General features: G+C 50.9%; 1 protein-coding gene across 11 annotated transcripts in view; it reads right to left on the minus strand.

The window, feature by feature from the left end:
• Nucleotides 1-458: 458 nt before the first annotated feature.
• The window catches only part of Ablim2 (actin binding LIM protein family member 2), a 120,064-nt gene continuing 104,127 nt past the window's right edge, over nucleotides 459-16,395 (minus strand). For all 11 annotated transcript variants that reach the window (XM_060365438.1, XM_060365447.1, XM_060365445.1 and 8 more), the window contains 3 exons: nucleotides 10,569-10,623; nucleotides 8,970-9,250; nucleotides 459-1,614 (listed from right to left, as the gene is read on the minus strand). In XM_060365438.1, coding sequence (XP_060221421.1) covers nucleotides 9,222-9,250; nucleotides 10,569-10,623 — 84 coding nt within the window. In that variant the 3' untranslated portion in view covers nucleotides 459-1,614; nucleotides 8,970-9,221. The remainder of the gene's footprint in view (nucleotides 1,615-8,969; nucleotides 9,251-10,568; nucleotides 10,624-16,395) is intronic.

Genomic DNA, 16,395 nt, shown 5'->3' on the forward strand with positions numbered 1-16,395 from the left:
GATATGACATGACACCTCATGAGTGAGGAGGTGGGGGTTTCCAGTCGCACAGGTCCAGACTGCTAAGTGACAGGAAGCAGATTAAGTACCAAAAGTTCCCCTCCACGGCCCAGCCAGGCTGGTGAGAACCAGCACAAAACGAAACTCAACATGTCCTGGGATGTGAGAAACTGAGAAGGACAACCCAGAGGAGAGGACAGCTAGAGTCACCCAGGACCACAGTGTCCACGTGTCCTGCAGCCGAGGCACTCTTTTGCACCCGTCCCCAGGGTCCCTGTTAGCCCCCACTTCTGGACACCCAGGTTGGAAGAGGCACCATCACTAGTCCTCCAACTCTCCCTCCACATTCAGTGCCTGTGTCAGGGCTCTGTGTGACGACAGCATGGTTCCTGAGCATGCACATTTTGAGTTGTGGGGGCTACAGTTGGTGTCTTTATCAGGAAGACTGGTCAGGTAGGTTTGTGTGAGACATGGCCACAATGGGGAAACCTTTATTCCAGGATTTTGGCCACCAGGGGCGCACTTCTTTTTGAGACTTGGGGAAATGACGGTGAGTTAAAAAGCAGACAGATACGTTTCACATGTATTTACAAACCGCACTACCGAGCGAGTCTGTCTTTGGGGCTGTCTGTGTGACACATACAGAGGAGCAGGGACAAAGGGAAACAGATGGGCTCCTGTCTCTGAGGAACACCAAGGACTGGAAGCACAGAGGCCTGCACGGTGGGGGTGTAAGGCGGAGGCGCTCCCCTTCTGAGGGACCGTGAAACTAAACTCTGCATATATGTCTTCTTATGTGTACGGAAGCGATACTTTTTAATAAAATAAAAACTTCTGTGTAAGTTGAAAGATATCATTTAGGCAACTAAGGGGGTGATTTGGAAGAAGGGCACAGTACACAGAGCACTGTTCGGGGGCACCCTGTCAGGCCGACATTCATTCCCCAGAAAAGATCTGTCACACTAACTGCAAGAAACACAGTCCCACTGCCTCTCAGACATCGCCCTGGCTCCCCTGCCTCAGCATGCCAGCCTGCCTGCATACTGTTCATGTTCTGAGGAGCCTCACACTTACCATTCCTGCTGTGTCAAGCCTCTCACCCTCCTCCCAGCTCTGTGCCCCAAATCCTAGCACAGCTGTGGGCACATCAGGTGCTGGGAAGGTGCTGGAAAGGTGCTGGAAAGGTGCTGGGCTGGCTGAATGCTCTGCCCCATCTCCTATGATAGCTGGCCGCAGCACTGCCCTGATGCCAAGTTGTGGCGCGAAGGAGAGGGTCAAGCTGGCACCTGGCCCTAAACTACGGGCGGGAGCATCCTTGCTACACAAGGGACCATGCCTGCTGGATGCTCCTCAGGGCCTGGCCCCACCCTGCCTCCTGCAGGCACCCCCCTGCCCCACTGGCACAGAGAAGCAGAGCAAGGTACAGGAGAGGATTTGGGGGAGCCAGTGGGGTCCTGCAGCTTTGCCCCACAACAGGCTCCTGGTAAGACGTTGGCGCTGTCAGAACAGCAAGGCTTTCTTCTTGAGGTCATTCCTCTTCCACAGGGCCAGGCGGTCAAACTCCTCAATGCTCATCCCAAACACTTCTTGGAACTCCTCAGGTGACAGGTGTCTCTTCAGACAAGGAAAAGGGAGAGACAATCAGTGGCATTTGAAACAGGACCTGAGAAGCTGACTTTGCTCTGAGAAACACTGGCTCCTCCTGCGTCCCCTGTCCTAACGGCGGTGCGGAGGCCTAGAACCTCTGCCTGCATTTTGTGTCTGTCCCTTGGGTCCAAGTCCTACTTAACTCTGTACTTAGGTTTAGCCACGTACAGACACCGAGCTTATCTCTGTCCCTTAGAGGATGACTCATGCAAAGATAAAAGCGAGGCGTCTCAGTCAGTGTTTACAGTGTCCCATTCCAGAGAGAAAAGGAGCCTGAATGTCTCCAGTCCTTGTTCTCAACCTGCAGTCACCTTGGGTTTCAGAAATAACAAAGACTCACAGGGTACACACCCATGATGAATTCATACTCTTCCCTAACCCCCAACAGGAACCTTCAGGGATCTTGCCTCACAGGAACCTTCTTGTCCCTCAAGCATTAAGAATTTCTGACCCCTCCCAGAACTAGAAGTGAGACAGTGACCAACCAGGCCACCGCTGGACCAGGATGCTGAATAACTCTGCACCCCTCTCATCATGGCCCCGTTCTTCCTCTCTTTGTGGCAAAAGTTCACGTCAGTGCCTGAAATAGCTGGGATGCTTGTTTTTTCATTCTCCCAAAGCAGCTGCTAGCTGACCTTTGTCTCATTCCACCACTGAATGGCCATACTAACTAGGCCTTGTCTGCTGTGACTCTGTTGCTCTGGGGCTTTTGCCCTAGAAATCTGCTGACAACTGTGTAGCAACATGCCTTTTCTCTGTGGCTCTCTACTGAAGCAGGACAGCTACTAAGGGCCTCTTTACAGCAAAAGAAACAAGCCTAAGAGGACAGTCTTGGTAGGAACGCACAGGGACTGGTATGGAGCTGCCACAGCACCCTCAACTCCTGACTCCCACTGGCAAAACCTCTCGTGGCTAAATTCAGTAACCACGCCCTGCGATAGGTTCCTGCCTGCTTGGAGCCTTCTGTAGACTCATTCAGGTCAGCTGCCTCGTTTACCACGTACTAAAACTGTGACAACCACTCAGAAGGAGCGCTGTGTTCAGTGCCCATCTCCAGGCTGAGAAAGCTAAGGGGTAGTGTGCTATATGGCTTTATGTCAACTCGACACAAGCTAGAGTCATATGAGAGGAGGGATCCTCAATCCAGAAAAATGTCTCCATAAGATGAACCTGTAGGCAAGCCTGTGGGGCACTTTCTTAATTAGTGATCAATGTCGGAGGGCCTAGACCACTGTGGGTGGTACCATGGCTGGGCTGGCGGTCCTGGATCCTATAAGAAAGCAGGCTGAGCAAGCCATGGAGAGCAAAACAGTCAACAGCACCCATCCATGGCCTCTGTATCAGCTGCTGCCTCCAGGTTCCTGCCCTGCTTGAGTTCCTGTCCTGGCTTCCTTCCATGATGAACAGCGATATAGAAGCGTAAGCCAAATAAACACTTCTTTCCCAAGTTGCTTTGGACATGGTGGCCTATCACAGCAATAGGAACCCCAAGACAGGTGGCCATGCAGCAAAGAGGCCAAGCCAGGCCCAGGCCATGACACAAAACCTCCCTCCCCTTGGCTCTGCCATCTGACCCCAAGCAAGTCATTCTGAGTCCCTGAGGCCAGCTCCTGAGTTGGAGTGGTCAAGAGTATGAGCACCAGCACCTCTGTGGGTGGGGCTGAATGACTGAGCTGGTTGCTGAGAGGCCGTCTGAACATCTGTACCAAGGGTCCCCTCCTGAAGCTTTGGGCACAGATTCATGGAGTCGGTGCCAGTCAGCATTTAGTATTGGGCCCAGCTGTTAATACTGATACGGATCCTGGCCTTGTTCATGGTTGCCTGGGATAGCAAGAACAGTCCTGATAGATCTCTTGCTATTGCATTATAATGTAGCCTGTCCTTTGAGCATGGCTGGCCTGTCACTCTCACCTCTGCCTCACACAACAGCTCTGAGGAGCGGCTTCTCAGTCCCCTCGGGTTTACCGAACCCGCAAACGCACAGCCTCAGGGCATGTGAGGACCACCAGGGAAACCACAGGCCCTCTACAGTAGCCTCTGCCCTGTCAGCAGGACCTGGCCGTCCCCACCAGGAAGAACTCAGAGCCCCAAATCAAAAGCCATCAAACTTTGAGTGATACATCAACATGGCCACATAGCCTCTTGAAGGCAGGTGCCTCTCCAGCATCTCACCCTCCTTTTTTTGATATACATTGGATATATCAATGCTTCCAAGCCCCAGGGCTGGAGCTTTGGTCAAACATTGGTTATTTGCTGCCACAAAGGTGTTTTGTGGGCACGGCTATCATCAATAGCTGTCTATGAGAAGATGTTTACCCTAGAAAATGTGAGTGGGCCTCAGTCAAGGGACCGAAGGCTGGAAGAACCAAAGGAGAGGGAGTGAGCCTACTGCAGAGCTCAGCCTCCCAAGTCACTCCCCCAACCCCATTGCAGAAGTGCCAATGATTTGTGAAGCTCTCCTCTGTAAATTCGCGTTGGCATGTGTTACGCCCCTGCACATGAGAGCTTATGTATGTCTGCGTGTTTGCGTGGATGCATAAGAATGCATGTTTCTAAGGTCTGTGTGTCAGTCTTCATAGCTATGAGAAAATATATGAGAAAAGCTATTTAAAGACAGGTGTTTTTGGCAATTCATCTCCATATTGTAATTGATCTTGAAGTCAGGCTAGCAGAATGGCTCTGAGTGTTGAATCCTATATCTGCCTCTTGGGAGCCATGGGGCCCTGAAAGACATCTGGATGCCTCATGGAGCTTGGGAAGGAGTATTAAATGTGCCATGTGCTCAGAATGGAGCCGGCACACAGGAGAGACAGCAGCACTCAGTGTCTCTCAGTCATGTCCATGCTGTCTATGACTGTATTGCCACACGAGACACCATGAAAACACTCTCACTGCTGACAGCACTGTCCTGCATCCATGTACGCAGTAGCACTACCTCTTCCTGTTTTCAGTAATCATCATTTTGGACCACTTCCCTAGCCCCTCTCCATGGCAAGCTCGGTATCTCCGGGCTGTCACTCAGGTTGGTGAATGGGGTGCATACAGGTGTCCACCTGCTGTTTAACACTCTAGGTGCTCAATTAAGTATTTCTAAGCCTCTACTTACATACTTGCAATTGTCCAGAGGTGAAACCCTTATCACCTAACTGGTGAGAGGTTGGGCTCAGAATGGTCAAGTTACTTGTCTACAGCCACACAGGTAGACATAGCAGAGACAGGATTCACATCAGCTCACACTGACTCCAAGTCCCATGATACCATCAGGGATGGCAGCAATCTTGGAAGCAAGACAATGACATCTTTGATGAGCACAGGGCAGGGCATGAAGGAAATGGCTCAGATTAGGGCATGTCATTCCATCTGAAGCCAACAGAGTTTCCAACCCTTGGACTGGGAACTCTGGGCCCAACAGGCCCTCAGAACTCAAGCACTAAGAACACACAAAGGCCTGGATCCATCTGGAAAGCAGGCACTTTAGATCTTTCAGAACAAAGAACCCCTTATCTAAGTATAGAGACCTGGCCTTTGCTCCATGTACCGACATCATGGACGCACCTGACCCCCTGCAGAGTCAAAGAAGACTTTCACAACAGGAACACAAATCACTGACCTTCATCACACACCGCAAAACTGGGCCCTGTGTGGAACCTTTAACTGCTGCCAGGATGTGCCACAAATGCCATCACTACTGGTCTCAGTGCACTCCGCTCTTCTGGGAGACTACCACATTCCATCCTACCCAGGCTGTCCAAAGTCAAGTCTGGAATGCCCTGCCTACAGGCACTGTCCATGTTTAATTTAAGATCTGCACCCATGACTTTCCAAACACTGCCTGAATCCATCCATCTCTCACCCGCAGTCATGCTACCCCTATCTAAGTTGCCATCAGACTTTCAAGATGACTCATACATCCCTGTTTATCCACAACCACTCTGAGCTCCGCAAGACAGCTGCGGGTCACGTTGCTGACTACGAACCTACCTCAGATGCCACTGTCACTGGGCTAAACCCCAAACTGCTTAGCACAGCCTAGGGCCCTGTGAGGTCTGGTCTAGCCTTCCCTCACCTGCTCAGGTCCAGTCTTATAGGTTCCTTCTGGGTCTGCTTCCTCAAATAGCTCAGGTTCCCTTCTGCTCCCTGGCCTTTGCACATATCGCCTTCTAACAAAACCCTCACACACTCTGACACACACACACACACACACACACACACACACACACACACACAAGTACAGTTACTACACCACTATCATCTGCTCATTCGAAACAAGAGGCCTAGGTTCCTGTTCTTCAGAGCACTAAGGCCGGCCTACAAACTCATTTGAATAATCAGTTGATGGATGCCTCTCTCCCATATAAAACTGATTCTACCAGGGCATCGCTCAAGTCTGACTTTTGCTCAAAGACTTCCGTGGGGTCACAGTCAGTACCCTTGTCTATAAGTGACTGGGACACTTGGCCAAGAACTGTGACACTGAGTGTTGATGATGATGACAGTCAGCAGTCAGGGGACAAAGCCTGCAGAGCCACAGAGGACTCCATCTGCTGCCCACTACTCCCAAAGCCTCTTCCGGCACATGGCTGATTTCACTTCCCAGCCTGCCTTGCAGCAAGTGATGCCACGTGACAAGCTCAGCCAATGAGCCTGTGAGTGACAACCCTGTCCATAGGACCTACAGGAAGCCAGCCTGCATGTGGCTACTTGGCCGTTGGGGACAGAATGCCATAAATTGGCACCAAAAGAGTCTTTGCGGGTGGGTGTTGAGTATACAGTGAGCCCCCTTTTCTTGAAAGACAACTCAGTTACTGCCAGAATTGTACAAGAGAGATTTGTGGAAGCTTGCCCACCCTGAAGAGATGCCACTGGAGACTTCCAGAAGGCTTTCCCATCTCCCATTCCTATTTGAGGCCCTCTGGATTTTTACAAGTTATAAACAGTTTCACTATAAACTACAGCTCTCTCCAATGATACAAACACAGAGTGTGTATGTGTATGAGGGGTGTCTGCTCCTGCAAGAAAGCCCCGTCCCACCCCCTTCAGGACCACATCCCTGTCCCCGAGCAGATAAGGAAGAAAGGACATTTGCTCCACTATGGTAGCTGTTTCAGTTCTTGAGGCTGGCTGAGCTTGAAGGAAAAGAAGAGCTACTCATGTTATCTGAGCTCAGAGCAGTATCTCAGGGTGAAGCAGTTAGTCCAAGAACCCCTAGTGACCCACAAGGACACACCTTATAAAGATCCAAGACACACAGCAAATAGAAGTCCTCTAGGGTGGTCCTGACCAATGAGCTGCCAATGGCCAGCAGCGCCCCCTCTATACAGCAGGAATAAAGGGTGCTCTCAGCCATGAGCCCACCAATTACAAGCCCAGCTCAGCCAGAGCCCAGGACACCCAGCTACGGGCCACTGATGCTGCTACCGCCTGTGGAGAAGCCCAATGTAACATCCGACACTCAGGCAAAGGACTCCTGAGGCCTAGGAGACTCCAAGACCTCGGGCAGAGCCCTGCCCCTAAGTGGCCTCCAGCCTCCCCCTACCCTGTCAATCCAACACAGCTTCCTGGCCAAGCCAGCTTTCTTGCCCTTCCCACAGATGATACACACGTCAAAATACACAAGAGTGCTTCAGCGGCCTTTCCTCATTGGCAGTGAGCTCCAAGCATCCTGCTAACCCGAGCTTTTGGCTCTGTGAATCCTTGGATGGTGCAACAGGAATGCACCATATGGACTGACTGAACTGACTCCTCGTTTGAGATCTTGCTGTGCTCTGCAAGGCTGTACTGTCCCCTCCCTGACCCTCTCTGTGGTGGACACTTGTCACCTGCCTGTTGCCCAGCAGCCCTCTTTCCATCTCAGGTAGCAGGTCTCAGTTTCTGCCAGGAATGACCTGGACCTTTCCAGCTCGGGTGGCACCAGCACCCCACCCCCAACCCTTAACTCCAGGTGAGCTCAGGACATTATATGCTTTGGGTAGAACTGGTCGATTCTGGAATGGGGTGGGGTCATGACCACCCAGAGGCTCAGTGTGGATTGCATGAGGACAGATAAGAATGATGGCTCTCTCCCCCAGAGACCTTGAGCTCTGGATGGGTGGCCAGTGTCTCCCTCGAACCAGTAGAGAGGAAACTCAGTCACTGGGAATGTGAAATACTGTGTAGTCCCTGATCCAGCCATCCCCAAAGGGGCCCTTCAGTCATGTGAGCCCATTGATTTCCAGGGGAAGGCACCAGTACTCTAAAGAGAGAGACCTCCCCATGCAGCAACCATGGCTGCCTCATGTCCTTCCTGCTGTCATCTCCCTGTGCAGTGGGACTGCTGTTTTCCAGGCCCTGGGAAAAGACCTCCATATGAGCTCTGACTGCACAATGATTTTCTCAAGCAGCTCTTGGTTCTCATCCTAAGTAGAGATGAAGGCTCAAGTGTGCATAACTTGCCAGCCCAGGAAAGCCAGTGCCTAGCAATGGTGCTGTCCCTGCCAGGGTCACACCTCACAGGCTCTGAATAGATGCTTCACTCACACTGTCCTGCTCTGTTGCCTGGGAAAGCCCTGACTGGCCCATATGTCCCACTTCACAGGCTACCTCTTTGTGAATCTACATGAGTCTCTGCGTTGCCAACCATCCAAAGCCCGACCTGTTGACTATATCTATTTCTCTTGCTCCTCTTCCTGGCCACACATGATGCCACTGCCTCATGAGAAGGTCAGACAGGGTCTAGTGTTTGCAAGGGACACAGGCAGGAGACAGCCTCTGCCTCACAAGCTTGGAGGTGCCCTCATGGCAGCAAGAGGCGCGGGAAGGCAGCATCTATGGGAAAGGCTCAAGAGGGGAATCCCCCCACTCACGTTGCTGACTGTTGCGTGGTTTTGAAGGAACAGCGAGGCATGGCACAGGGCACTTTAGCCTTGACATGGAGTGAGTGCTTAACCAGGTGTGTTCTCCTGGACAGAAGGCACCAGCTGACAGCAGCTGCATGGCACACACTTGTCTTTCTCGGAGAGACTCCCCCCGTTCTCAGTCAACAGAAGCTTTTCCTTCAAGCTGGCCCACCCTTTCACAGCAGCACCTGGGATGGGACTACGATGGGCCCCTTAGTGCACCATGCTACCCACAAGTCAAAGCCGGCATAGTTGGGTCTGTGACCATGTTCCTTGGCCTCTGAGGATTCCTGGATCCCTGGTTCTGAGCCCTGCGCTGTCAGCACAATGGCACCCCCTCCTGGTGCATACGTGTGTGTGTGTGTGTGTGTGTGTGTGTGTGTGTACTTGACCTTGTGGCTGAGGTCTGCAGAGTCTCCACAGACACCTCCCTACTTCTTGCCTTACCTCCAGCCGCGTCCGGTCCACATCTTTGGGTAGTTTCACACGGATTCGGTTTGTTACGATGAGGGAGTCATAGGGATATATCTGCAGGGAAGACACCGTAAGGTTATCCTGAAAGGCAAGTACCCCTGGCCTGACCAAAAGGCAAACCCGGATACATACTTGTCTGGGCTTCGGACACGTGCATTTCATAGAGAATATGCAACAAAAGGGAACTTTTAACCTGGTCAGGTGCAGTGCGGTGGGAGAGGTCAGCTAGTACAGGTGTCCCCTTACCTTGTACTCTGTAAGAAAAGAGCAGAGACCATGGGGCTGGTTTAGGAACACAAGAATCCACACCCAGGATGGGAGCAAGCCTCTTCCTGGGCAACCCCCACCCCTAGTCAGCTGGGCCATGCTTTGTCTCTGGTCCCCTGGGCAGCCTTCATATGGCTCTGGTTTGGGATTTCAAGGAGGGACCAAGGGTGTCCCACAGCAAACTGAGAGCAGGAGGCATGGCCAGGAGGCTGGAGGCCATGCTGGAAGCTGGGTAGCAGCACTGTGGTCCTAGGATGGGAGTTGTCTTTCTTGGTGTTCTGGGATACTCCAATAAAGACATCAGTTTCAATTTTCCCAGATTTGCAATGGGTTACCCAAGAAAAACTTTCCAAGGGGTGTTGTGGAGTCTGACATATTTACAAATATGTATCCCTCCACCCCTCTGCCCCAGTCCCCTACCTCTACTATCTTCTTTTCCTTTTCTCTTCTCTCTCTCTCTGTTTTTAAACAAGGTCTCACTGAGCTTAGGCTAGCCTTGAACTTAGTACACAGCTGAGGGTGATCTTGAACTCTGGAATCTCCTGCCTTCCCATACCAAGTGCTGGCATTACAGTACGCACCATCCCATGTGCTTTACGTGGTGCTGGGAGCAAACCCAGGGTTCTCCTACGCAAGGCAAGCACTCTGCCACCCACCAGCCCAGCCCCTCTCCATCATGCCTATTTTAAACCTCCAAGCTCTGCCCTGCTCCTTCTGACAAGGGTTTTCTTTAGACTTAGGGCACCACCATCCTACAGAAGCTAACATGGTGTGGTTGGCAGGGGCTCCACACACACACAGGAAGGACCACTAGAATCCAGGCCTCACATCATCCTGGAAGGAAGAGGCCTGTATGAGGCAGGCCCTTGGTCTTCCCACTTGGGACTCTGAAGCATCAGCTCGGTGACTAGAGACTGGGGTAACTGCTTTAAGAGCAGGCTGGGGTGCCCTGGAACTTCTGGCCACTCACACTCATGCCAGCAGACGTAATGAATGAGGGCAAAAATGGGGTGTGACTCTGTTCAGCTCAAACAGTTCAGCGCAGACCCTGGAAGCTGTTGGCTTTGCCTCTGTGTCCTATTCCAAGAGATGCATAGCACTACAAAGCCATGGCAGGCCCCTGCAGCGCAGGGTGAGAGAGCTGAGGGGTCAACGGGCACCTCCTCCCCCACGGAGACCCTTCGTCTATGGTGCAGCGCCTTCAGCCAGCAGGTCCCGGAGGGGTGGTCTCGGAATGAGACTGGTAGACATGTGCTACTGATTCTGGCCTAGCCAGAGACCCACAGGGGTCCCCACTGTGTATACCTCGCGTGCCCCAGCTGGCATCCGGGTCTGCTCCACAGGGGGCCTGGTTGGCATTCTGGAAGAGAGAAAGAGAGAGAGGCCGGCAAGAGGCAGGTTGCATAGGGCAGGCAGTAGGGGTCTGGGAGACAGCCCCAATGCATCCTGGGTCTTCACACGGCTGGGGAAGGATGTTGTTTGACATACAGATGGCAAAGCTGCACTCTGGAAGGTGAGTATCCAGGATACCTGACCTGTGGGCTACTGGCTTTCATACCTACTTCAGAAGCCTTCAAACCCTGCCTGTCTGATTAGCTTTGCCCTACATTTAAAAATGAGCTCAGATGCCTGAGTTCTGCTCTGTAGCTGGCCTGGTGGCATGGCCTACAGGACAGTTCAGTGCCCTTTCCTGCACTCGTGCTATGATGGGTATAGCCTGTGGTGTCTCTGCTCCTCCTTGTGAAAAGTAACTACATTCTGCTGTCCACATGCTCTAGGTAGAGTCAGGAGTCACCCCAGTCTAAGTGTGCCTACAAGATAGCAAAGGGGCAGTCACTGGCCACTGCCTCATTCCTACTGTATTCTTAGATTCCCTGGTGTCTAGCTAGCTACACAATCCGGAGTGCCAATGTCTCTGCACCCCAAAGCTCTAAGACAAGAGGGTCCTCTGCCTTCTCCTGACACCAAAGGCACCACCACAGCTCCAGGCTCACAAAAGGATCCTGGCCTCACAAAGTCCCTGGCACCCTAGACAGAGTGGCCTTACTCTGACATTAATACTGAAGAAGCTGTTGCTGGTGGTAGATAGGGGGCAGCTGACTGTCACTTGACTCTGACAAGCTACGGCTGTCTATAGGGTCCCTACCACCACCAAGAGCACTGAGCCCCTATAGGGCTGCTCCATCCTCATCCTGAGTGACTCCTGCCACCGCCATATCTGTTGCCTGCACCAGAATTGTGGGGTGAGCCGAGCTCCCTGAGGAATGCCTGACGTACCCCAGTCCCCAGCACAGTCCAGGAGCTGAAACAGGGTCAGGGCTGTTGGCCAGAGTTTTTGAAACTGGGCCCAGGGATTGCGTTTCAGCAGAGCGCTGCATATAGAGGTACCACACTTTCTGCCTGCAGATATGGTTACAAGGAAAGCTGCTTCCGACGGACCTTACAGCAGACGACAAGCGGGGGACAAGCTGGGAGCAGGCTACAAGCCCCATAAAATGTGGGAGCAGAGAGAGCCCGCACACCGAAAGCCAAACGGGAGGCCCAGAGATAAGCTGTTACCTCCCTCCTGCCTCAGGGCTGGATCCAGCAGGCTGTGACCGGCTCATGAGAGGGTGAGTGTGAAAAGCAGGTCGGAAAGGGCCTTTACTTAAAATTTCTGATATTTGGCTTATCATAAACTTTGGACATGGATTTGGATTTCTTCCCCATCCCGACCTCCACCCCCTCTTTTTTTGTTTGCTCTTTGAGATGTCTTGGCTGGCCCTGAGCTTGCTCTCTAGTCAAGACTGGCCTCAAACTCATAGAGATCTGCATGTCTCTGTCTCCCCAGTGCTAGAATTAAAACTGTGCACCACCAAGTCCAGCAGACTTGGGTTCCTAACACCACTTTAGTAACTTACGATGTCTTTCAGTCACTCCATCTTAGCGTTCCACCCTAGTTTGCCCTCGTGGGTCCTAAGCCCTGCATCCTTAGCCAGGGATCTTCGCATCAGTCAATAACTCTCCATGACCTCTCACCTCCACCATTTCCCCCTTAGAAGTTTTCAAAAACGGCTATGGGGAACATCCTCTCAGGCTCAGAGCAGCATCTCAGGCACACCCATCCATCAGGAAGCCTCTTGTGCAAAGTGAGGCCATACCACCTCTGCCCCACTTTTGCAGGCAGGACTGGCCGATGTTAAGGAGGAAAGGCGCCACCTAGTGTTTGGAATGTTATATCACACTCAGTCAATCACCCAGGCCAACAACTCCAAGCAAACCAAACTTCCCTCCAGCTTCTAAGTCTGAGGAAAGAGAGATGGGAAGTGGGCCACCCTCTAAATGGAGGAACAGATCTGGAGCAGGAGGAGTGGGGCCTATGATCCATGTGGCTCTACAGACCACTCAGTGCAAGCAAGTCTTGGGCTAACCTGTATGTGTGGACCAGCAGCAGAGCTGAGGGGTGAGAACCAGCCCACGGCTGCACTGCCTGGCCCCCACCCTGGCTATCTCCTTTGCAGTTCTCAATGAGGTACCAGAATTTGTCTTCCCTGTCTGGGCACTTATCAGCTCCCCTGACACATTCTCCAACCTTGCTGCGCCCCACAAAGTGGGAAGAACCCTCAGGTTTTACAGACAAGTCCCAGAGAGGTCAGACATCTTGAATTCACACAGAAAATTCACAGGACTGTAGGGAGTTTGAACCCCTTGTGCTTTGCTTTCCCAAGATTACAGCAACCAAGATGGTTGCTAGTAGGAATGAGATCATGGCTGCCCACACTGGCTGCTGTGTTGTTCCCGCTAAAGCCACATAGGAATGAGTTGCCTCACTCAGCAGACGCTGGTGTGGAAGAGGGAAGGAGGGCTTGCTTTTGAAGTCATGACTCAAGTGGAAATCATGCTCCAGAGCTCAAGGAAAAGATCTCAGAGCCATATCTGTTCTCATTATCAGTCAGATATAGGAATCACGTTCCCCTGCCCTCATTAGATCTAGGAAATAAAGACTATGGAAGTTACATAATTTGCCTCAAGATGGTTGTGAATTCAAGGCTATCTAATTCAAACACATGCTCTTTCCAGGATCATAGATGAAGATCTATAGTCACAGATATACCCACCCCTCCCCCATGCCTCTTTCAGAGACAGGTCTTAGGGGAGCCCAGGTTAGCCTTGAACTCATGTAGCTGAGGCTGGCCTTAAACTCCTGGTCCTCTTGTCTCTGCCTCCTGACATAAACACTTTAAATATATAAATTTACATTTATTTTGAGACAGGGTCTCACTATGTAGCCTAGGCTGTCCTGGAATTTCCTATATAGATCAGGCTGTCCTTGAACCCACTGCCTGCCTCTGCTTACCAAGGGCTAGGATTAAGCATGTCACCATGCTTAGCTGACATAAACACTTTTGGAGTTTTATGAACACATGAGAACTGGATTCATTCAACTGGTGTACATTTTTGCATTTATTGAGTTATGCTTGTGAGTAAATTACTTTGTAGTTTTGGTCTACTTTTGTAGACTCCTATTTGTAAACCTTGTTTACTAGGTTTGATTTCAAGAACATGTGAGGCACCTCCATAAGCAGTGATTGCTGTGTTGGTGCATTTAAGTTTCTGAGTTCTCTTACTGCTTCACTAAAGCCCAGGACACTGGCACTCTGCATTCCTGCTCCCTTTTCCTGTGTTTTTTATTTGAAATTTGATTTCACTGTCATAAAGTCACTATTCCTGCCTCTGTTTTGTGATGTTAGCTTCTCTTTCTTCTTATTTCTAATTGTTGAAGAATGTGTTTTCAGTGTGTATCTTGTAATAACACAATATGAAAATGCTATTTTTTTAACCCAATCTGATGGTCTGTTTTTTTTTTGGTTTTTGTTTTTGTTTTTAATGCTGGAATTCAGTCTGTTCACAGGTAACACCAGCATTTCTCCAAGTGAGACTTCTTCCAGAGAGCAACCACAAAACCCTTCAGGTGGCCAGTCACTGTTCTCTTAGGACAGGTGACACATGTTAATCACTGCTGCCGCATTCACAGGGAGACCTGGATCAGGTGGTTTGCCTACGACTATCATCCTCCTGTGGTAGGTATGGGTAACAGGACATTCTCATGACCTTTGGCATGTACGATGCTAGGGGTCACTAGATCCTTGTGACAAACTCCTCTTGGAACAAGATTCAGGACAACTTCTGCCCTTTCAGATGAGGGAAACTATAAAATGGTTATGATCATGACTATCTACCCTTCACTATCAGGACATTTGTTTGATGCTTCGGTAGCTTTTCTCATACAGTGTCTTTATTTGTTTGTTTTTGATAGAACATTGTCCTGAGGCCTCTTTCTCTTTTGAAAAAAATCCAAAAGGTCTCATTGAATCTGAGCTTTGACTTAGAGACCCCAACACACACACACACATAAGACTCCTTCATGGTAGCAAAGTACCCAGTGAGGCACTGCAGGTCACTGGCAAGGGTTTGTGGGCAAGTACCTGCAGGAACCTAGAGAGAAGAGCAGATTTGAACTGCTGGGCGTGTCTGTAAAGGGCTGCTCAGATTACTGGCTAGCCAGCCTTCTGCTGGGGAGGCATGGAAGTATACACGAGTATTGGTGGGAGTGAGAATGGGCAGGAGCATGGCGGGGGGCAAGAGGCAAGAGGAAAGTCAGAACTTCCCTTGTGAGGATAGACTGACTCCACCTTTGGCAGCTCTGAAGTCCAAGGCACTTCAGACTGCTCACTCTCCCCTTCCGGGTTCACATAAGGTCTGCCTCTCAGTCCCACAGAGACTTATGGTGATGCTCATAATAGTTCTAGAAGGAAAATGGACCTACCGGGGTCAGGATCACCTATTCTCAACTGGACTAGGAAAAGCTGGTGGAGACCATGACCCTTACAGACACAGAAGCTTGCCAACAGTCAAGCTGAGGCTCTCCCAGGGGATTGCCTTCTAGGTGTCCTCATGGAAGGCCCACTGACACAGGCTGGGCATGCAGACAGCCCAGGGCCTTACTTTTCTCTTATTCACCAAGAAAACTCCCAGGACCTGATTTGAATGTGGGGGCAGAAATATTAGCTAGGTCCAGCCGGGACACTGGTACCAATGGGCTCCTTACTTAGACAGCAACTATTCCAGGTAAAAAGAGCCTTCTAGAGAAACAGGGTTCCCACAGCCCCTTGATCCTCCAACACTAAGTAGAAGTTTTAACATTTGGCATTAGAGGAATCCTGTTTCTTTCCCCTTTGCTCTCCCTATGGAAGACACATTCCATTGGAAAAAACTCAAAGAAGCATGCAACGTGCAAGGTCCATTCCAGAGCAGGAAGAAAGGTTAATGGGAGGGAAAGCGAATCCTCTATGTTCCATCCATGCAGAGGTGCCTATATGGGGATACCTTGAAGCTGAATCCTACACAAAATCATGGTAAATCAGAGAAGGTGGTGAAGACAATGGCTAGTCCCAAAGGATGCCTGAAGGCCCTGGAGATGCCTCCTTGGTCATAGGAGTGTCCCACAGAGAGAAAAATAATCCAGACAGTTGGCGCTGAATTCCCACTTGGATAAGACCATTCCACCAACACACACACACACACACACACACACACACACACACACACACCCTTCTCATTTCATTCTTTTGAGAAGTAAATTGTCTTGATTTATATACAAACTTCCTGACACTGGGAAAGTTTTCCGAGGTGCTGGAGGTTTTCCTGGGGTTGTATGCTTACATTAGACTTGGGGGTTCTGGATCATTAGGGCACCTTCGCCTAGAGATCTTCATTGAGGGCCAACATGGCTATAGGCTCCTCAGAAAGTGCACTGGACCAGGGCACAAGCCAGCCTCTTTTTGGGGAGTCAGGCTGACGGCCAATTGCACTTGCATTCATGTGTCTTAAGATGGTGAAGGGGATACGGGCACATTCTCAGGGACCACAGATCACGTGATAGTGGCATGGATGGGTATGGCTCCATTGACATGGGAACATTTTAGACTTGGCTGGCTCTGGCCACAGGGAAGGAGGTAGGCCTGAAGAGCATCTCAAAGCAGCCCTAATCTCTGGGTGACAACATCTCTCCTGCCTTACACATTGGGGACTCTTTGGATTCTGGGGCACAGCAGAGAGGAGCCAGAGTATGGCCAGTGCGGCCTTGTCATTG

The sequence above is a fragment of the Meriones unguiculatus genome, chromosome 12, assembly GCF_030254825.1.
Source record: "Meriones unguiculatus strain TT.TT164.6M chromosome 12, Bangor_MerUng_6.1, whole genome shotgun sequence".
NCBI lineage: Eukaryota > Metazoa > Chordata > Mammalia > Rodentia > Muridae > Meriones > Meriones unguiculatus.